The 22,119-nt window shown below is 31.2% G+C and overlaps 2 protein-coding genes and 1 long non-coding RNA gene across 10 annotated transcripts in view; 2 read left to right on the top strand and 1 right to left on the bottom strand.

Annotated features, from left to right (window-relative positions):
- Positions 1–22,119, bottom strand: part of LOC138941495 (uncharacterized) — a 158,229-nt gene that overhangs the window by 62,400 nt on the left and 73,710 nt on the right. The window lies entirely within an intron of this gene.
- Positions 831–12,370, top strand: LOC138941498 (glutamate receptor ionotropic, kainate 2-like). Of its 5 annotated transcripts, XM_070311233.1 has the most exons (17): positions 831–922; positions 2,771–2,867; positions 3,323–3,505; positions 3,886–4,076; positions 4,393–4,550; positions 5,157–5,352; positions 5,775–6,077; positions 6,201–6,309; positions 6,424–6,620; positions 6,761–6,845; positions 7,058–7,334; positions 7,690–7,888; positions 8,994–9,136; positions 10,365–10,447; positions 11,100–11,215; positions 11,311–11,460; positions 11,858–12,370. In XM_070311233.1, exons 2-17 carry the CDS (start codon positions 2,783–2,785, stop codon positions 12,038–12,040), a joined length of 2,658 nt encoding a protein of 885 aa, XP_070167334.1. In that variant the 5' UTR covers positions 831–922; positions 2,771–2,782; the 3' UTR covers positions 12,041–12,370. The 5 variants fall into 5 exon arrangements, with proteins under 5 accessions (XP_070167334.1, XP_070167333.1, XP_070167332.1 ...); XM_070311232.1 differs by having other exon boundaries at positions 5,211–5,352; positions 6,201–6,620; XM_070311231.1 differs by having other exon boundaries at positions 5,169–5,352; positions 6,201–6,620.
- Positions 12,444–21,791, top strand: LOC138941500 (glutamate receptor ionotropic, kainate 2-like). Of its 4 annotated transcripts, none has more exons than XM_070311236.1 (15): positions 12,444–14,447; positions 14,548–14,706; positions 15,056–15,237; positions 15,638–15,786; positions 16,050–16,191; positions 16,402–16,704; positions 16,915–17,133; positions 17,519–17,725; positions 18,452–18,536; positions 18,638–18,914; positions 19,149–19,347; positions 19,484–19,709; positions 19,903–20,018; positions 21,064–21,210; positions 21,300–21,791. In XM_070311236.1, the coding sequence occupies exons 1-15, from the start codon at positions 14,378–14,380 to the stop codon at positions 21,420–21,422; spliced, it is 2,604 nt and encodes an 867-aa protein (XP_070167337.1). In that variant the 5' UTR covers positions 12,444–14,377; the 3' UTR covers positions 21,423–21,791. The 4 variants fall into 4 exon arrangements, with proteins under 4 accessions (XP_070167337.1, XP_070167336.1, XP_070167339.1 ...); XM_070311235.1 differs by having other exon boundaries at positions 16,047–16,191; XM_070311237.1 differs by lacking the exon at positions 21,300–21,791 and having other exon boundaries at positions 12,445–14,447; positions 16,047–16,191; positions 19,903–20,013; positions 21,064–21,152.

Here is a 22,119-nt window from a genome sequence, read left to right as displayed (position 1 = left end):
AAAATCTGGAAACTAAATGGAAAGTCAATCAAGTTTGAATTAATAAGGTTAAATAAAAAAAATTAATAGCAACATTAAAATAATGGTAATTTCTCAATGTTCATAAGTTTTAATAATAAATTTCAATTGCGCATAATAATTGTGATTAAACACTTTTAATTGCGATTATAATCTTGATATATATGTATATACCTGGTCTTGTATAAATTCATGCAACTAATTTCTTAAATACTTTACTTACTTACTACATTCGCTATCTAACCACGCCCTAGTACTAGATTATCAACGTAATTAAATTTATATTGTACATAAATGCAACATACTTGCTACGTTTGCAAATCGTTATAAATACTTTTATAAACGCAGTTCTTTACGGCGAAAATCTCATTAGTGATAAATATGTAAAAAAATTTTAAACATGCTGAAGAAATTTTCAAAAATTTCTCATCATTAGAACGCTAATTGTACAGACACGCAGCAGCCTTGTATTGGCATACAGCAATGCAGCAACCTTTTGTAGGTACACGGCAATCTTTCGTAGATTAACAGATTATATTCTTATAATGATTATTCTTACAACATAAGACAAAGCGAATATCTACTATAGAGATAAATTTTGATCATATTGTGTCGGAAATACGATTTCGAAAAGGAAACGTATTGCGCAACAACAGCAACACGAGAACATTTTTAAAAAAATTCTTTTTCCAAGCGCACACGTCGCACACCAGCACCGTTCGTCATGACGATGGATCGTGAAAACTTGGGAAGGGAGTTTAGAGCATGCGCTGCCGAGATGAGACGCGCGAGAAGTGGCGTTCGGATTTAGAGTCGCGTGTCGCGCAAGGCTTGTTCGGTGGTAAAACACGCGTCTCAAAAGTTCCGTGCCAGATAGAACGAGCCGTAGCATCGTATTTTTTAGGTAAGCTCCTGCGAATCCTTCAAGACTCTCCTCTTTGGAGAAATAACGGTTCTTTGTCCCTCGTCGCTTCAATCGTGACCACGATTATTAGAGTAAAAGCTCGCAAATAACTAGCGCTACGCTTTCATCCCCTCGCTTTCGGCGAAAAAAATCATTCACCTTGATGATCCCCAGCCGATCGATTAATCTTCGAACGGCTAAAGTAAAATAAATTTAGAGAAAAGTTTAAAAAATTGGTTTTCCTTTTCTCAAATTTTTCTGTTGAACTTTCGACGCGTTGAACTTTCGCGCGTACATATGGATTTGATAAAGGAACTAAAGTTTCTCTTAACAAAAATATATCGCTTTTCAAATATCAGAATAGAACAAAGAACAAAAAAGAGATAAAACAAAACATATCTTGGATGCTGATTTCGATTTTTTATCAAAGAAATACTTCCAATTATATTCCGTTGAAATCTATGTCACACGACGGACGCGACAAGCATCAGTGGCGGCGGCGATGCTCGATGTCTAAATATATCGACGTCGTTATGCGCTCTCTTAAGATTTTCGTTAGTTTTACATGTCGTGTCGGCGCGTGCTGGACCGTATAAAGATCTGATCACAGCAATTCTCTACATTTCATGATTTATTCCGTGTAATGTAGCCGAATCAACCGACACTCTGTGAAGTATCTAAAATGGCCCTGATAAATAGACGCGAATGCGTGCCCGACAATGAATGAATGAAAAAGAACGCGCCAGACTGCGTGCATTTGGCACGATGACAGTAGATTACGTGGAACTCTGAATGCGTATGAGACGTTAAAGCTAAAAGCTCGCACTCTCGAGACAGACGCTGGTCGTCTCCGGCGAATAAAAAATATCTCAAGAGAATGTCGGACAAATATTTATATAGCTTTGAGAATTTAATTATATCGACAGTACCCGTCGTACGACAAGGATTTATCAAGTAACTTACGTATTCACGAATACGTAATTCAGAACTTTAATCATTTTTCCTACATAAATTTTACAACGCACACAAACACATTTTTATTTAAAAATTTTTTCAGCAGAAATGCGAAAATATAATTATTTGTAGCTAATTAAAATAAATAAAGTTGAAAATTAAAGAGCATTGATAAATTAAATCTTTGAAGTTCTGATTTGATTATATTTATTTCTCAGCAAATTTTTTAAAATTTTTATTCTAATGTAAAGAGAATCGACATATTAAATTAAATAAAGTTTAATTACGAAGAAACTTAACGCTAATAATAATTGTCAATTAAAATTTTTAAGAAATATTGAAATTTGCCTAAGAACTTGTAAATGAAAAAATATATGAAAATTCTTGGATATATTGTGTAATAAATTGCCGTATCAATATCAGTGCACAACTTACATATTATATACTACTCGGAACTGCTGCTTATAAACATCTTATATTAATATTTTTATATAAAAATCACATTACGTAGAGGAAGAAAGAGAGATGAGATGTCGCGTGGAAATACTACTGAGAGAGATCATTATAAACGAATTTATTAAGAGCACACGAGCAAATAACTAGATTCAATATTGGAAGATTGATTTTAGACAGATCTAAATATTTATGCACGCTGAGAGAGCGACTTTTAGGCGGCGCGATGCCTTCTGGCTAGTTTATATAACGTCGATCGTTTAAGTGCTTGTTCAAGATCTTTCCGTTTAGTCGTGTGCATCGTATACACATCATTTATATCTCTCTCTCTCTCTCTCTCTCTCTCTCTCTCTCTCTTTCTCCTTCTCTCTTCGATTTTATTAGATACACACCCGCACCTGTGCATGCATTTTAATTTTAATTTTACTTATGTGTGCGCAGAATGATCGTAAGATGGTGACCAAATGTCTGCTGATATTATTGGCGATATTTCTATCCTGCGTGCATGTGTCAGGTTTTATTAAAAAGGTCGTTATAGGTAAGATAAACATTCACTGACTTTGATCTATGAGAAAAATATGAATAAAATAAATGCGCATGTGAAAAACATTATTTTCGCATTCATTCTTTGTTACGGATTTTGACGAAACATTTTAATAAAATGTAGACGAAAATATTTAGCGACATAAATTATAGTCTTCTGTTTCAAGTAGTTTTATTTTACGAGATATATATTGAATCTATTTATAATGGATATCTTTTTTAATCTTTTCAAGATTCCTGTTAAATGTTTGCAATATTATTGTCGAATATGTAATATTATTCCGTTGCTATCATCTTTAAATGTTAAAAAAGTAAAAATATTATGAATGAAATTCCCTCAAGTTTGCGCATATGCCATAATGCGCGCTATACTTTACGGGAAAACTTCGTGAGCTATTTCGGTCGTGTCTGGACTTTAAAAAGAATCGGCTATATATATATATATTATAGTGGGACTATTCGACCAAAATGAAGCGGATATGAAGCAGAATTTGGACATCCAGCGGATGTTCGAATCATCAGTGAAAGTGGTTAAGGAAGAAAGGCATGAAAACGAAGAACTCTCAAATGTGTTTTTGAAGCCGGAAGTGACCGATATTGAAACAGACACACTGTTTGAGGTATCATTGAAAGGTAAAGCATTGTAATTAACGCCAAAATAAGATGGCAGGATTTGACGCTAAATTATATTTGATTGTGAGATTCCTATTTTGCATCGGTTTACGTCTGATATCAAAATGCGTTAAACAAAGAGATGATTATATTTATCTTCTTTAATGGAACATAAACATGAGCGCACACTCGAGCGCACAGTAATGACATAATTATGACACGCTTATGCAGTCTTTTTAGATGTTTAAATAAAATGTATATATATGAATGTAATATATCTTTACATCAATTCTCAAATAGAAATTAAATAATAGATAATCATTGCAATTACTTTTCCGAAATAACGCAATTTTATCATATTATCACGTGTATTTTGTATTGATCTTTTTCGGAATGTTTAGTATGCGAGTTGGTAAAAACAGGGATAGTTGGGATCTTCGGACCTCAAGAAAAATTGACCGCAGAGTATGTGCAAAGTATATGCGATATATTAGAAGTGCCACACATCTCCGTGCGACAGGATTCTAGTGAATCAACTCAGTCACGTGGATTAAGTTTGAATCTCTATCCGCACGTGAGCTCGTTATCACGAGTAAGTAAATAAAGTTTGAAAGATCAATATTATAATCGTATGTTAAAATAAATTATATGAATAATATTATGGAATCATGAAAATTATCTATCAATATATAAATAAGATAAAATTTCTGTCTACGCATCAATATGATGCAAAAAAGTAAAGGATAAAGAATAAATTAATTGCAATTATCATAAAATATTAGCATATCCGTCTCCTTATATCTTTTATTCCTTTTCATTTATAATATTTCTTGAAATTGTAATCTTATCCCTATATCTGATATATATATATATGTATAACGTAACGATTGTCAATGAAACTTTCACAGATATACGATCAATTGGTAACGGATTTAAAATGGAAGTCTTTTGCAATACTTTACGAGAACACCGACAGTCTTATTCGCATGCATCTCTTGCTGAAACGATGGGACTCTCACGGCAATTCTGCATTTATGTATCACTTGGGTCACGGACTGAATTATAGGTACAGAATACAGAAACGTCTAATTTCGTAGTGTATCTGGATAGGATCTTCTAATCCCTCAGTCATGTAAAAACTGCTCAAACTATCTGCAGATATCCTACAGAATTGATTGATTGTCATCTTTCTCTATTTCTACATATTCATGAAATATATATATATACATATTTGTCAATGTCATATCAATAATTGATAAAGTTTTTATCATCATTTTCAAGCTCATCGTTTGCTTATTATTCTCTGATATTTATTCTCTCTCAATCATTTAATGTATTATCATGAATCAAAATTGTCATTAAAATGTATTGTTGCGTTCTGCGTTACAATCTTCCTGCAATACTTGTATTTTTTTGTATTTCATCAATTTATAATAATCGTGAAGTTAATCAAGAAGATAATGATTTTCTCTGAGACGTAACAATATATTTAATAACACTTTTCAATACCAAAGTAATCTCGAAACATTTTTTTGATCAAAAAAAATTATTAGATAATTTGCAATTTATAGTCATTATAAATAATGATTATGTCATTATAAATAATAATTATAAATAATAATTATGTTAAAAATAATTAAGTAAGAAAGAACTGCGTGTTTAATTAATTGAGGAAGATTCCCAGGACATCGATTAATTGTATAGCTTGGCATCGAATCCTGTGTAGGCAAGCGATGAAAAAAATCAAAACGTCGGAAATAGAAAACATTATCATCGATTGTTCGTCGAAAATACTCAGTGAAGTTCTCAAGCAGGCTCAACAAGTTGGCATCTTATCTGAGAAACACAGAGTGATTGTAACATGTTTGGTAAGTAATATAGTTGCTTTATATATATTGTATATAAGTAAAAAATATTATGTCAAAATTATTTCATGATAGAATCTACGTTCAAACGTCTCGCGCAAACTTTATTTTTAATATAAATCTATAATATATCAAAATACATATATGCGATTACACAGTGCTTGTTATAATATTTTAATAAATATCTAAAATAATTACGAACAACAATCTCTTATAAGAAGCGCAAAATTTAGTTTGTAAACATAATACAGAAACGCTTAGAGATTTCGAAAAATGAATTATTTATATTTTGATATTACATTGAAAGCAGAACATTGATGATATGTAAATTATATGAGTAAAATTTATTTCGCACGGTTTATGTCCCATCTAAAAGATCTAATAGTTAAGATGATATATGTCAACGAATATTATATGTATGGCAGGATCTGCAAACCTTGGATTTAGAGCCATATCAGTATTCTGGCGTCAACTTCACCGGGTTGCGCCTGATTGATCCTGAAGATCCAATAGTTCAACAAACTTTAAAGAAGCATAAGAAGGAATGGGGCTTAGACGATGCCTCGCAGCTACAAGTTGAACCCGCTCTCATGTATGACGCGGTACAACTATTTGCGAGAGCCTTCAAGCAATTGAAAGATGCCATCAAAGGTGATGTCAAGAACTTGCCCTGCGATGGTAGCGACAGATGGGAACACGGACTGAGTTTGAGCAACTTTATGCGATCGGTAAGATGTGAAAAAAAAAAAAAGCTTTAATTTGAATATTTTGAACATCTTTTGCAACAATACATACAAGATTCTTTTCCAGCCGCGTTACAAACAAATCTTATCACATTATTTCGCTTTCAGACTGAAACACGAGGATTAACGGGCCTTGTAAAATTTGACCGAGATGGTTTCCGCAGTAATATACAACTAGATATTGTACGTTTGACCGAAAATGGCTTGAAAAAAATAGGTATATGGAATAGTACAAATGGAAAGAACATTGATTGGATACCAGAAACTAAAGAGTCAAATATCGAATTAAATTTGCAAAATAAAACTTTCATAGTTTTAATATCCCTCACAGAACCGTATGGCTATGTGAAGGAATCACATACGAACCTAATTGGCAACGAACGTTACGAAGGATTTGGTGTTGACATAATTGATAGCATCAGTCAAATACTTAAATTTAATTATACGTTGCAAGTAGAAAAGGATTATGGAGTATTCAATAATAGAACTAAAGAGTGGTCGGGTATGCTTGGAAAAATTAGAACTGACGTTAGTATTAGTCGAATATCAACTAATATCTCTCTAATATCATTTGTAATCTTTTATGAGATTATTAAAATTAAAATTATAAAGTTTATAAATATCGAAAAGAGAAAGAGAGATATATGTATATGATATTCTTTTTTTAGCAAGCAGATTTTGCCATTACGGATCTGACAATTACCGAGGAAAGACAAATGGCTGTCGATTTTACAAATCCTTTCATGAACTTGGGTAATATTACAATTTAATGTAACGTACAATAAAAATTTAATGTAGTATACAATTTAATATTATTTATATGATAGATTTTATTAAGTTTCAAATAAATTTCTACTTTACTATTAATCTTTTTACTTCTTATCTTTTATTATTAATTCTATTATTCATTTATAAAATAATTAATTCATATAGCTCACATATCAAGTTTTGATATGATTTTACAGGTATTAGCATTTTGTTTCGCAAGCCAGGAAAAAAATCTCCTAGCTTGTTTTCATTTCTATCACCATTTTCAAACGAGGTCTGGTCCTACTTAATCGGCGTATATATCATAGTGTCTTTACTTTTTTTTGTCATGGGAAGATTATGCCCAGCAGAATGGAACAATCCTTATCCTTGCATCGAAGAAGCTGAAGAACTTGAAAATCAGTTTACATTTAAGAACGCGTTCTGGTTCGCAATAGGCGCAATTATGCAACAAGGCTCAGAAATCGCACCAATGTGAGATATTTAAGATAATAATAAAATAATAATAAAATAAAAAAAAATAATTTTCTTCTCTTTATACGTATATGTACAATATATATATGTACTTTTTTTCTATATACTTGTTTCCTATTTTTTTACGTGTTTCTGGAGATTTTCCCTGCGCATATAATACAGCATATAATTGAATTTCACATCTTAAATAACCATTTTCGCTAAAATTTCACATCATAAATAACCATTTTTGCTTAAATTTTTAATAGTTTTATTTGACGACAAATTTTAAATGTATACATATATATATTTTCTATTATATAAAAAAAGATTTATAAAATGGAACTATAAATTCTCTTCTTTAAATCGTTTACAGAGGTATCTCCACAAGGATGATGGCAAGTTTATGGTGGTTCTTTTGCCTTATTATGGTATCTAGCTACACCGCTAATTTGGCGGCATTTTTGACTGTAGAAACTCCTGTTAAGTCATTCGAAAATGTTGAAGAATTAGCAAATCAGAACCATATCAAATACGGAGCTAAATATGCAGGAGCCACGTTGAAGTTTTTCCAAGTTAGTAAATTCTTTTATATATTTGTTGTGATATTTTATGCAAAAATGACAAATTATAACGACAATATCGCTGTTATACATATGACATAATAGAAAATTTACATGATATATAGAATACACTCGCGCAAACATTATTTGATAATTGGTTAATAATATGACGTAATTCTTCTAAAATATTATTTAGCTTATCGATTTTCGAAGCGATCTCGTTAAATTTTAAATAATCAACAAATTACACAATATATAATTTTAACTAGAAATAATATTGTAAAAAATGTGTTACCAACATTCATATTAACTTATAAAAAAATATTACCAAAATATCAAACATTTAATATATGAAATCCGGAAAAGAATTTTGTTCTTAGCTTTCAAAATTTTTGAATTTTATTAGTATATAATTACAAATTCCTATTTTTAAACATGCATAATGCATGCAATTAATTATCTCTAAAGTTATCTAATTATTTTAATGAAATGGTTATCTCATATAACAATCTAATAAAAAATAATTGAGTACGCAATGATAGATTTTTCAGGATATTTACAGTACTTGCTATTTTTATAGCATATGAGAGTAATCTCTTGAACGTAAAACAACTTAAAAGTATCCCATGATTAGTCATTTATCATTTATTATATTTATCTTCTCTGCTTATACAATTTCTCTGTTATAAATATTATTACCATAAATATATATGGCACATACAAAAATAATTTTGCATCGTAAATATTAGCGATAGTGATTAATCCCTTAATTACTCTCAATTCGCGATAATTCTTTTTCCTTTGAATATTGCCATTTGCTCTCCATATTTGCAGCAATAGTTTTTTTTTGTTTCTTGTATATTATCGTAATTATCCCTAGTGAATAACACAAATGTTATAATAATTATCTTTCTAAATAAATAATATAATAATATTAATCCACAATAATGCCGTAATAATGAGAACAAATATTTCCAAAGAAGAGCTTCCCCTCATCCATATTAGATACTTATAATATTAATTGTAATAATAATATTAAACAGTATGCTTAGACAGTAGATAAATATAAGTTATATTCTAATCCAGTTCTTTGATAAAAAATTTTACCAATTTCAAGCATAGCGATCATTCGACGTACAAGAAGATGTACGACTATATGACTGCAAATAAAGATGAAGTGCTACCAAAGGAAAACAAACATGGTGTGGAAAAGGTCAAAACCGAAGATTATGCATTTCTAATGGAATCCAGTTCGATAGAGTATATTTTATATAATTATTATATTTGTAGTATTAACATCTTGTATTATATACAGATATATATATATTATTTTATATGTGTAATGTGTATATATGCATACAGGATATTAATTTGAAAACTTTCAGCCGGGATATCCTGGAAACTAATAAAGATATCAAAAGACAATTTGGGGAGAATATTAGAATAACAAGAGGGACGTTGAATCGCAGTATAACTGTCAAGAGGTAAGTCACTCTCTACGCGTCCCTTACCCAAACTTTAAAATCTCAAATGGCATCACCCCCTTTGCGATATCTCAAATTAAATGTCTCAACGAAATCTCAGCAGCTTTTCATCTGCACAAAAAAATTCAAATTGATCGATTTGTTTTAGAATGATGCCGGCTTGATTTAAAAAATTGTTATTTTTTAAAACTGTAAATAAAACACGTTTTATTCAATTTTGGTCGATTCTTATAAAATATTGTAATTATAGTAAAGGAGAAATAACTTTTGTGAAGTTATTACAGCCTGCAACGATTGAACAACTTCGACAACGGATCGTAAGAAAGATCCATTCCCAGACAAATGTTTCAAAATATCAAGACGGAATTTGAAAACAAACTTTATTATTGCTTAAAAAATAGTAAACACAATTTTGAATATTTACTTAAATAAAAAATTGTAATAAATGGATTTTTATTTCTGTTAGTTATAAAAATTAGTGCCTATTACAATATATAATTTTTCTATAAAGGTTATTCCTTTATTATAATTACAATACTTTGTAAGAAAAAAAATTAAATAAAACCTGTCCCATTTACAGTTTTAAGAAATAACAGCTTTTTCAATTAAACCGATATCATTCGAACACAAATCAATTGATTTTAATATTTCTTGTGCAGGTAAAAAGTACTCATTGAAACTTTTAATTTGAGGTATCACAAAGGGAGTAGTGCCATTTGAAATTTTAAAGTTGGGGTAGGGCGCGTAAGGACTGGCTCATCCCTCGACAATTATACTGCGATACAATGTTCCTCTTGCTATCCTATATTCTCGCCAAATCGTATTTTGATATCTTTCCTAGTTCCCGAAATAACCCAGCTGAAAGTTTTCATATTGATACCCTGTAAATATACATGTTATAATATATACGTATTATAATACACACACACATACATACATACATATATATATATATATATATATATATATTATTATTATTATTATTATTATTATTATTATTTTAGATACATAGTAGAACGTGAATGCGCAGTATCCCAAGTAGGTGGGCTTCTGGATGAAAAAGGCTATGGCATAGCTATGAAGAAAAGTATGTAAACACTATCAAAATACATTGTATATGTAATATATCCGCAACTTCATGTAATAATAATATAGTCAAATATTGCATATTATTCTTTCTCATCATTTTAAATATCATTTTTTTATACGTTATCTTAATAATATTTGACAAACTCTGAAATCATTGAAATTATCTAAAAGAAAATTAAAATTTTGATTAAAAAAAAACTATTATTTGTAATATCAAATTGAACCATCGGTTAAAAATATTTTACTAGTTGATGCGCGAAATTAAAAATCAGAAGATGATTTGAAAGAAAACCAAAAGATGGATTAATAGAAATATGTTATCTCGTAATGGAATAAAAAATAATTCAAAAAAATTTTTAAACTATGATTCATACAAATAGTTCAATAACAAATCTGACACCACAAACTTCAATTTTTAATTCAACAAGTTATTCCACTTTTTGATAAAAAATAAAAAAGAGATTGCTTATCTCTTTTAAAAACATTATACATTTCTATAATATTTATATACCGTAAAATGCACAAAATTATTCTTGTTGATACAACTGAATTCTGTTTTACGATTAAAAAACTTAAAACTTTCATTCTATTTCTGCCATTATTTTATTCCTATTTAGCAAACAATTGCGTTATCATATAAAATGTTGCAGACTCACCGTATAGACACAACTTCAACGCTGCAATTCTAAAGTTGTCAGAAAGCGGATCAATATCGGAGCTGAAAAAAAAGTGGTGGGAAGAAAAACGGGGCGGAGGCAAATGTAAGGTGAGAGTGGCACATCAATTATAAAATTTTTATGTTATAAAATGCGCATTGCACATCACGTTGTCTTCGTTTGCTCAATATGCGTCGCTGTGTAGGAGGATGGTGGAAGTAATTCAGCAGAGGAACTCGGTGTCCCTCACGTAGGAGGCGTATTTTTTGTTCTAACTATTGGGGTGGTTTTATCGTTCGTGTACACCATTTTCGAGTTACTTTGGGATGTTGCCCAAACGTCCATTCGAGAAAATGTAAGCGAACTATTCTTATTTATAATGTACACAATTCATATCGTTTTTCTTAAAACACTCAATAACTTCGCAAAAAAATTAATACATTTTTACTAATTTAGCATAACATATAATTGCAATAATCAAACTTAATTTGAGTCTAGATCGAGACTGAAATTAAATTGACATATATATATATATATATATATATATATAACATTGATACGCTATAATCTTAAATTTATCAATTCAATAATTTCTTATCTAGATTATAATTTGCGATTTAAAAGTTTTATAGATTAGAGAGATTAAGAACAATTAAATAATAAACGTAAAAATTAATTCTCAACATATTTCCAAATATATCTATCTTTATATTTATTTATCATATATGTGATAAATTATTTTGTGTGTGCAGGTGCCATTCAAAGAGGAATTGATGAGCGAATTGAAATTTATTATAAAGTTCAGTGGATCTAAATCGACGCGAAGAAGAAATGGAGCCTCTAGCAAAAGTGAAAATAACAGCACGAGAGAATGTACACCTCCGTATGGTTTTATACCGACAGTAATAACAACATCACCGACTGATGACAAATAACGACGGGACAAATTTTGAATAAGGTTATCGTTTGCACAAATTTATTATCTTATTGCCAATGCCCACGATGCTCAAGTAAAATTAATATGAGAGTCACATCGTAAGCATTTTAGGGCATTTACATTGAACGAGAAATCTTAAGAGAAGAAGAATATAATACCTATATGCAATATATAGTTTTCATAAATAATTATTGATTTTAAATTGTCATATCCTTTTGCTTCCTGCATCTATTAATCATTGATCGATGATAAGATCGCGGGATATAAAATGAAAAGAAATAATAGCGACAAATTTTAACATAAATAATAATTAGCGACATATACTCAATATTATACTAAATCTTTTCTTCAAGTACACTTTCTCTCGAGCTCCGTGTGTTTGCATTTAAAATAAAATAAATAGAGATTTGATTAGATTTAGAAAGAAGAAAGAAAAATTGTAAGAAAAACAGAGTATAACTAAAAACTAAGATTGTTATATCAAATATTATTGCAATTTCTACATATATGGTAGTTCGTATAGATTTATAAAAATATACGATCAAAAATTGATAAAATTAATTCCAAACATAAATATATATATCAAATGACAATTGCATAGATTTTTCAAATCTAGATTAACAATTCTAAGAAGATATCAGCAATTCTAGAAAAATTATCACTCGCACACGATCATCTTTATTACGATTACAAATTCACAAAATCGTTACGAGAAGCGCGATGTTATTAACGATAAACGATAATTCCCCTAGGGCGCGTTTCACTTCACGACCGCAACGCTCACGCTCATCATTTCATCTTTGTTGTTCATCGAAAGTTAAACAAAGACAGATGATGCTCGCGAGCATTGCGGTCATTAAATGGAACCCGCCCGTAATTGAAATAAGCCGCGATGATCATGCGCAAAACAGTAGAATTTGCAGTAGTCAAAATAGTCAACCGATGGTTATGGGATAGTATAGCCATTGGCTCCCATAGTGTCGGATACTCCGTAGTATATATACGAGTTTGGCGACGCAAAGTGTCTCTTTCCGATTTATAAAAATTGATTAAGAAATCCAGTTTCCCTCGCGCCGATCGTTTATGCCCAGTGATCCTAATAATTTGCGATAAACTCAATTAATTGCGGGAGTGATCTCGTATTATCAATCAATCGGAAAAATTGATTCCTATCATAAATATATAATAATATATAATATTATATATAATATTCTTGCTTTTAAACGTGGATGAAAAATGTGGTAGATTGCGCGAAGCAGTCGCGTGGATCTTTCTAACGTCAACATTACTTTATAGATATAAAAATGGTTTGTTTTCTTATGTTGAAGGAAAGGTTTAATGCACTTCTCGCGACGCAACTTTGCCGTCCGCGTTTTCCTTTGGCAATCGGCCAAGCAGATGTGATATAGAGTCTTTTCAAGCTATATATTAACACGATAGTGTTGAGAAAATGTGTATTGAGAAAAACAAATCCAAAGAAACAAGAAGAAGGATCGATTCTGATGAAACAACTAATAAATGTTGTAAAAGCATATTTTCGTTTTCACGGCACTACATAATAATTAAAAATAGAAAATTATCAACACATGATTCTTATAAATACATAGTTTATAATATCTAAAAACTTTTGTATTTCTAAATAATATGCCAGATTATTAATTATTGAAGTGATTTTCTGCTTTATAATCATGTAAATAATGAGAATTCGAAAGATGGGATTATCTTGTTAATTACATCTTTGTTTCTATAATGAAATAATTAAAAACTTTGAAATAAAAACAAAATTGACAAAGCTTCTAACGCGGAAGCTGAAAATGTTAAAATACTCACATGTTTGTATTATTTGAATTATTTAAATAAAAAATGCATGTCGCACATTACATTAAAATACATCCAAATTATTTATATTTGAAAAGTCATGGAATCTCTATTGAAAGATGAATCTATGCATTACTGCACAACTCTTAGAAACTGTCAGTGAACCATTTGACAGTTGTTTTCAACAGATAAATTGAGAGAAGCTATTATAGAGTATATTGGGACACACAAGGAGACGAGAAATATCTAAATATACCATGACTATATATATATATATATATATATATATATATATATATATCAATGTGTTGCATGTTAGGTCATATAAATTAGCAGTGCAATGGAGTGCCAATAATAATAAACAAAAGCAAACCTAATTTTAATTGACATTAATTTAAATTACACATAATTGTTTACTTTAAGAAAAATAAAAAACTGTTTAATGCGGATTGTACCATTTATCGCGTCTATTATCGCAGTTGCTGTTAGAATGATTCTCTTTTAGAATGGTCGAGAAATGTTGCTTCTGTACATTACTGCTGCATTTATATCCCATAGTTTGGGATTTCCAAGAAGAATTCCTATTGGTAAGCCCACCGTGTATTTTCCATAAGTAACCGCAAGTGACAGAAATAAAAAGTATCTATAAATTAATCCAATATATCGACGAAAATTAAATAATCGCAGGAGGTATATTCGATAGTGATGAAATGATTCAAAGAGCGTTTGAGATATCAATCAAAGCAGTGAATAAAAATATCACTGTCTCCGAAGATGCTATGGATGTATTATTAACACCCAGAACTGAAAAAATCAACAAGAATCCCTTCCATGTAGCAAAGATAGGTATATTATTATTTTTTGTGTATTTAAAATAATATAAAATTTTACCTATATACATACATTTTTTTTAACTATATAAGCGTTGTCATATACTTATAGTCTATGTACAATTTAATTAGCATGATTAATATCGCATATCGCAACATATATACTTCCTACAGTTTTTGTAAAACTATATGCGTTATACGTATAATTAGGAATAAATTTTTATATAAACTTTTACTAAAGTATATACACTAGATATTTTAATTTACTAGCTATTAAGTACTTAATTTCTATAATAAATAACGCATGTACGCAACGAAGTATTTTGCGAAATTATATTATGCATTTTTATGGACATTGCGTGCAGCGTGCAAATTGGTAAACAGCGGAATAGCTGGAATATTCGGTCCCCAGAATAAACTGACAGCAAACTACGTTCAAAGTATGTGCGATACCTTAGACATACCTTATATTACCGCCAAATGGGATTCCGAGTCAAAACGTAGCAATGTGATCAATTTGTATCCACATCCTGACGTGCTTTCCATGGTATTTGTTTATATCTCTAATCACTTATAAATAACTTAGGTCGCACATTTCAGTCAACTTAGTTTTGGTTTTTCACCAAAACGTAAATTTAAACTGTAAAAAGCATTTAAATTTAAATAGAAAAAAAGGGTACTTTTTACAAAAAAAAAATTCTTGTGTTTATATAATAACAAAAAATATTCCATCTTCATTGTATTTTGTTCTCGTATTTTTCTGTTTGCAAGCATTTTATTATTGTGTTCAAGATATAATATTTAGAAGTTGCTAATTCAAAGACGATTTAACCAAAATCAAAGACAAGAATCAAATTGAAATCTTTGATATTTAATACATTTTAATGATACATTTAAATCGCCAATGACATTTGTATTAATATTAATTTCTGACATATATAATTTAGGTTTTTCAGGATCTAATAAAAGAATACAAATGGGAAGAATATGCAATACTTTATGACAACACGGATGGCCTAATTCGCATGACTCGTCTGCTAAAATTGAATAGCATTTCCGCCATGGCGTACCATTTGGGAAGTGGAGCAAATTTTAGGTACGCATGTACGGGCCATATAAATAGGTCGTTCCTGGAACAAGCTTGCGTGCATGCACAAGCGATATTTGTCAAACAAAGTTATTCTGCACCTGTGCCATTAGTTTCATCGTAAACGCCAGAAAATATCGCGATGATTTACGATACGGTTGTTTGAATATGATGCGAACGTCGCTCGCGCAGTCACACATGTCGCCATTGCCAAGATTTTTTCCAAGAGATATAAGCGCTATTCGAAAATTAACAGGATAATTTACCAGCAGGCGAGCTATAAAAAAAGTAAAAAGATCCGATTACAGAAATATCATAATCGATTGTTCGTATGACATTCTTGCGTCCGTTCTCGAGCAAGCACTGCAAGTCGGGATACTATCGGAAAAATATAATGTGATTGTTACTTCTTTGGTAAGATGTTTTATCACTTTTTTGATAAGAGAGAAAGAATAACTTTTAGAAAGATTATTATTAAATGTAAATACAGATTCATATAAAAATACATCATTTCTAGATTTAAAATACAAAATACTTTCAATTGTATAATAAATACCAATCTTCTAAATTGTATCTGATTCAAAAGAGAATATGTGTATTATATATTTCATTATTTATTATCAGGATTTGCAGACTCTGGATTTAGAACCATACCAATATTCCGGAGTGAATATAACGGGCGTTCGTTTAATCAATCCGGAAAGTTCAATTGTTCAACGTACTCTCCAATTTCGGTCCCTTAATTGGAATTTAACGAACGGTTCTCACTTAAAAGTGGAAGCGGCTCTCGCTTACGATGCGGTCCAACTTTTTGCAAAGGGTTATGCGCGATTACGCGACAGCGTTAATGGAAATACTAAGAAGTTATTTTGCAATCGTACGGAAATTTGGGGACATGGTTTCAGCTTGAGTAATTATATGCGAAGCGTATGTGTGATTGCATTGATGTTATTAAACGCATGTATAATCGAGCCTAACTTTTCCTAACTTTGCAAAAACTTGTAAAAGATGCATACATATGTTTAGAATTAATTTATAAATAATTTTAAAACATAATACGATTTTTCACACCCCTCCAATCATTACACATCATTCCTTAATATATTTTGACCGGAGAAATTTTTGAATTGACACTAGGAGCAAATAAACGGATTGAGCGGGGTGATAAAATTCGATACCGCCGGATTCCGGAGCGAATTCCAACTCGACATTGTAAGTCTCAAAAATCAAGGATTGCGAAAGATCGGGAGATGGGAAACGAATATTGGTATTCAATGGAAGCCGGAACATAGAATTCCTGGAGTGGACGATGAGAAAACTTTACGTGACAAACATTTCCTTGTCTTGATATCGTTAGTATGTTCCAATATAAATATTATTAATAATATTCATTCTTCGAAATGCTTTAAAATTTCTAAATTAATTAAATCATCAGGAAAAAATAAATGTACCATATGTAATGTCGAATCTTTTAATTATTAATAGGATAAGACGGAATTATGACAATGCAATTATCAATTTTAATAATAATATTTTTTAAACGACTTCTTTTTGTGGAAAAAATATTATCGCAACTAAAAAACAATCACATAATTATCTATATTATTACACACGCATTTTCATTGTATATATATTTTAATATATATATATTATCGTTGAAATGCAATATAATATCCAATTTAATATACGAAAGACAAGTTGAAAAGAGAGATGTTCCTGATTAGACTGAAATAAATTCCAGACAGACCCATATGGAATGCTTAAAGAATCAGCCAATATGACAATAGGAAACGATCGATACGAAGGCTTTGGAATCGATATAATTCACGAGATGAGTAAGATATTGGCATTTAATTACACCTTTGAAGCTCAGGCTGATAACGTTTATGGATCGCTTAATGAAAAAAGCGGTCAGTGGAACGGCATGCTAGGAAAGATAATCGCTGGCGTAAGTCGATGGGGCATTCTTTCACGTTTCGATCCCATAAATGGCAAAAGCGCGTGATAAACTTGACCGATTGTCGTTCGCGAGTAGTGCTGCTACCTTTCATCGTGCGCACGACGCAAGAGAAACGCTTTGTATCTTCTTACATCGATAAAGCAGCTACCTCTGTATTTCTCTGATAAGACATTTTTAAGCAATTTTGCTCTTTAAAATACAATAAATCATCATCACAAATCATATATATTTTAACACATTGTCAAAAAAAAATGATGATTTATATTTTTTCTTATTCTCCATTTGATCACATATAAAATAAAATATCTATATGATATGATCGATGCAAAAATAAATAAATTGAAATTATATTTTGCATACTGAATAAAAGAATCACAGACTTCCATATTATATCTAGATTGTTAACAGAGATATGACAGGCAGCCATTTACAATTGGGCAGAATGTAACCAGGCGGTCAATCGATACTTATTTTTGAAGGGGAAGCTACAATATTTAATAAAATTTTTATATTAAATATATACAAATCTTTTATATTAATATTGCATAGCTTTCCTTCCCAAAAATAAGTATCGTTTGACAACCTGGTTTATATTTTGCCCAATTGTAAATGACTATCCTGGCTTCACCTGTCACATCACTGTTAGCATCAGTCTAGTATATACGTAGAAGTCTGTGAAAAAAATATAATAAATTTTTTCTTTTAATTTTGAAGACAGCGGATTTAGCGATCACAGATCTGACGATCACGGCGGAAAGACAGAACGCTGTAGATTTTACGAGTCCGTTCATGAATTTAGGTAAAACATGATTTATATTGTCAATGTAAAATCAACAAGTATAAAGCATAAATCGAGCTTCCAAAATCTAGTTACGCTTCGATCAAATAATATTTTTTCAGGTATAAGTATCCTCTATAGAAAACCAACGAGCGCTCCTCCGAGTTTATTGTCTTTCCTAGGACCGTTCTCGAAAGACGTGTGGGTGCATCTGATCGCAGCTTACATCGTCGTGTCAATATTATTATTCGTGATTGGGAAACTCTGTCCCGTCGAATGGACAAACCCATATCCTTGCATCGAAGAGCCGCAAGTATTGAAAACGCCTTTCACTTTTCTGGACACTCCGTTCTTCGTGATCGGAGCCTTACTGAAGTCTCCCACCGGATTTGCACCCGCGTGAGTCGATCTTCGCTTCATAAAGTTCATCAATGTTCGCAGAGTATGGTTTCGAGATATTTCTCTTACGTGGAATATGCCACATAACATTATTCTTGTTTATTGTCTTAATTATGATTTAATTTAAGTGAATTTAAGATGATTCTCCCGTAATCTAAAGACTCTTGCATCGGATATATTATATTGTTCAAAAATGATATTTGATATAAAATAAAACAATGTAACACATTTCAGAGGAATTTCAACAAGAACCTTAGCTATCGCGTGGTGGTTTTTCACTTTGATCATCACATCGACGTATACCGCCAATCTGGCGGCTGCGTTATCCACGAAATCCGTTGTGCGGCCCTTCGAGACGGCGGAAGAATTGGCTGCTCAGCAGAAAATTAAATACGGCGCGAAAAAAGGCGGATCGACGCTCTCGTTCTTCAAGGTGAGTGACACGATTCGCAAAAGGGGCATAGAGATAGTTATCGATCGTTACCAGCGCATATTGACTGACACGATGATATTTCGCATTATTATTTATGAAAGCGTCTAGGCTTGCAACGATCGATCTCGTTTTGCAGGACTCCTCGCATAAATCGTACCAGACTATGTTTAATTACATGATGGCTCATGCTGACGACGTGCTTATGGGAACGAACGAAGAGGGCGTGTGGAAGGTGCAACAAGAGAATTATGCATATCTCATGGAGTCTTCGTCAATTGAGTATATTAAGCAGAGAAAGTGTAACGTAACGGGGGTCGGTGGACTTTTAGATGCCAAGAACTACGGGATAGCAATGAGAAAAGGTCGGTGTGGTTTGATTTTATATAATTTGTATAATACTCGTATAATAATAATTGGAATAGAATATTATAGATATACATATTGCTTTGTTACACGTCACACCAATTCGGCCGTGTTGTCTCAGATTCGATGAAACAATTGAAACGATTTAACTCTCATTTTTAATAAAATAAAACGTCAATCTTTCGATGACAGATGCACCTTATCACGCGGATCTCAGTGGTGCCATATTAAAGCTGAGCGAAAACGGCGTGATCAACGAGCTGTATGATAAATGGTGGAAACGGAAACGAGGCGGCGATGAATGTAAAGTATGAGACGTCTATGTTTCCGCGTTATATTTTTGACTTCATTTATTTCATAGCAAAAGTAAAATTACATGGATCATGTTGAACATGGCGCGTAATTTTTAAAACGTGCCTTACCTCATAAATAGCTACGTGATTAATAGTACGTCAATTATTTAAAAGCTTTATATAATGATACAAAATATTTTCACTTATAAAAAATCATATACGCAGGCTTCTAATTTATCTCACAATCGGACAGAATCTCTGCAGACAAATTAAGAAAAATATATATAAATGTATAGTCTATGTATAAATGCTTTAATTTTCACAAAATTCCGTTAAGCCAGAAAATTTTTTTATTTTTAATTTTATTATTCTTTCTCTATCTTTATTTTTCCGATTCTATTCACAAATATTTTCTTTCATTTTTTATTTTTATTTTCTCTCTATCTCTATTTTCCGATCTTATTTACGAGCCATTCGCTTTCTCTCTCCGTGAACTATTTTACAAATATTAATAAAGTCAAACTCTCACGATTTAGCTGCTGCGGTTTTTTTCAAGTGCTGTTATTTTCGAAAAAGACATAAAGTCATTTAAAATCTTCAATTAATTGTCGGAAACACTTTTTCTTCAACAGTCGATTTTTCACTCGTCTAATTATTTATTTTTTTATTTTTTTTAATTTCATTTATTTGATCACACTAATAGATAAAAAGTATAGATAAAGTATTTCACCTTACTTGGCTGCATTTATAGTTTGAGTTGACTCAAACTTTACCAATTTAGTCTGTACGTAGAGACGACACGACAGTTCTGCCGTGTTCGGCGTATAAGCGAGAAAGCCAGAGTTAAAGTAAGAGTGAGCCAAAGTATAGATACTTCAAGATTTAGGAAGAAAATTACTGGATAAATATTAAATTATTACGACGCAACTTGGGGAGGAACTTATATTCAGTTTTCGAAAACTTTAATTCGTAACGTCACTCTATTTAAGCGTTAAACCGTTGATAATTTATCAATGATATTTTAAAAAAATTCTCAATGTTAAAAATTTAATTTTTATAGGAAAAGATACAAGTCAAAGTGGAAGCCTTAAATTTTGAAGATGTCAAGGGAGTATTTTTAATTATGATATGCGGCATTATGTTGTCGTGGTTTCTTGCGGGATGGTCATTTCTTTGGAACATTCGAAATCTTGCAATCGAATATAACGTAATAACATGTTTAATAATTTAAATTACGTATATTTCTTACAAAATTATATTTATAGTGTCATATAAATTGCATGTTTCGTATTACAGGTATCTTACAGAAATCAGTTTGTAGAAGAATTAAAATTCTTAGCAAAGTGCAGTAACAAGAAGATCATTAAAAGAAGAAAGATATCCCTTGAGACGATTAAAAGCAATAGCACTGATTCCTAATAGATATACATGTTAAATCTGTAGCGAGTCTTACATGTAAAAAAAAAAGAGATTAAATTCATTAAAAGATTAAATGAGCAAGAGTTGTTTCGATTATAGCATTATTTACGATAGACGATGATGTCGACTTTAATGAAACTAAGGCAAAGTATCGAAAGATCTTCGAGAAAATCTCATGCAAGTTCTACAAACTCGTTCTAATGATTACCATCCTGTCTTAGCGCCAGGATGGAATTCGCAGGAAATAAGCGCTTCGCAATAAACGCTTCTCTTGAAACCGTATGGAATTGACGATTGCAGTGAATCAACGTTGCATACATAAGGAAAACCTCGTATGTAATATTGAATGTTCTTAAAGATTATATAGTGCTTTTAAAGGGATCGCGAATGCGACGAGTAGAACGCATCGACCGATCCAATAAAAAAATTTTACGTTATATTTATATATGTATATATATCTTTCGATGTCATAAAAGATTACATAGGAGAGCACCGGTTTATGCGAGCGCGATTTATCGAGGATTCGAGAATCTCTCGAGCGAGCGATCGATGACATAACGATCAAACTCCTCGTGTTGTCGAATAAGAAATGTTCTTCTCGACGTTAAACGCGGCAATCGCGGATCGACTCTCGCGGACGTGCGTGTATTGTATAATGGGAGAGTCCCGTGAAAATATTTCTTAATGCATTCGAAGT

Source organism: Polyergus mexicanus, unplaced genomic scaffold, assembly GCF_030449975.1.
Source record: "Polyergus mexicanus isolate NDT 795.1 unplaced genomic scaffold, iyPolMexi1.0 SCAF_19, whole genome shotgun sequence".
Classification (NCBI taxonomy): domain Eukaryota; kingdom Metazoa; phylum Arthropoda; class Insecta; order Hymenoptera; family Formicidae; genus Polyergus; species Polyergus mexicanus.
This window is presented reverse-complemented; position numbering and strand designations above follow the sequence as displayed.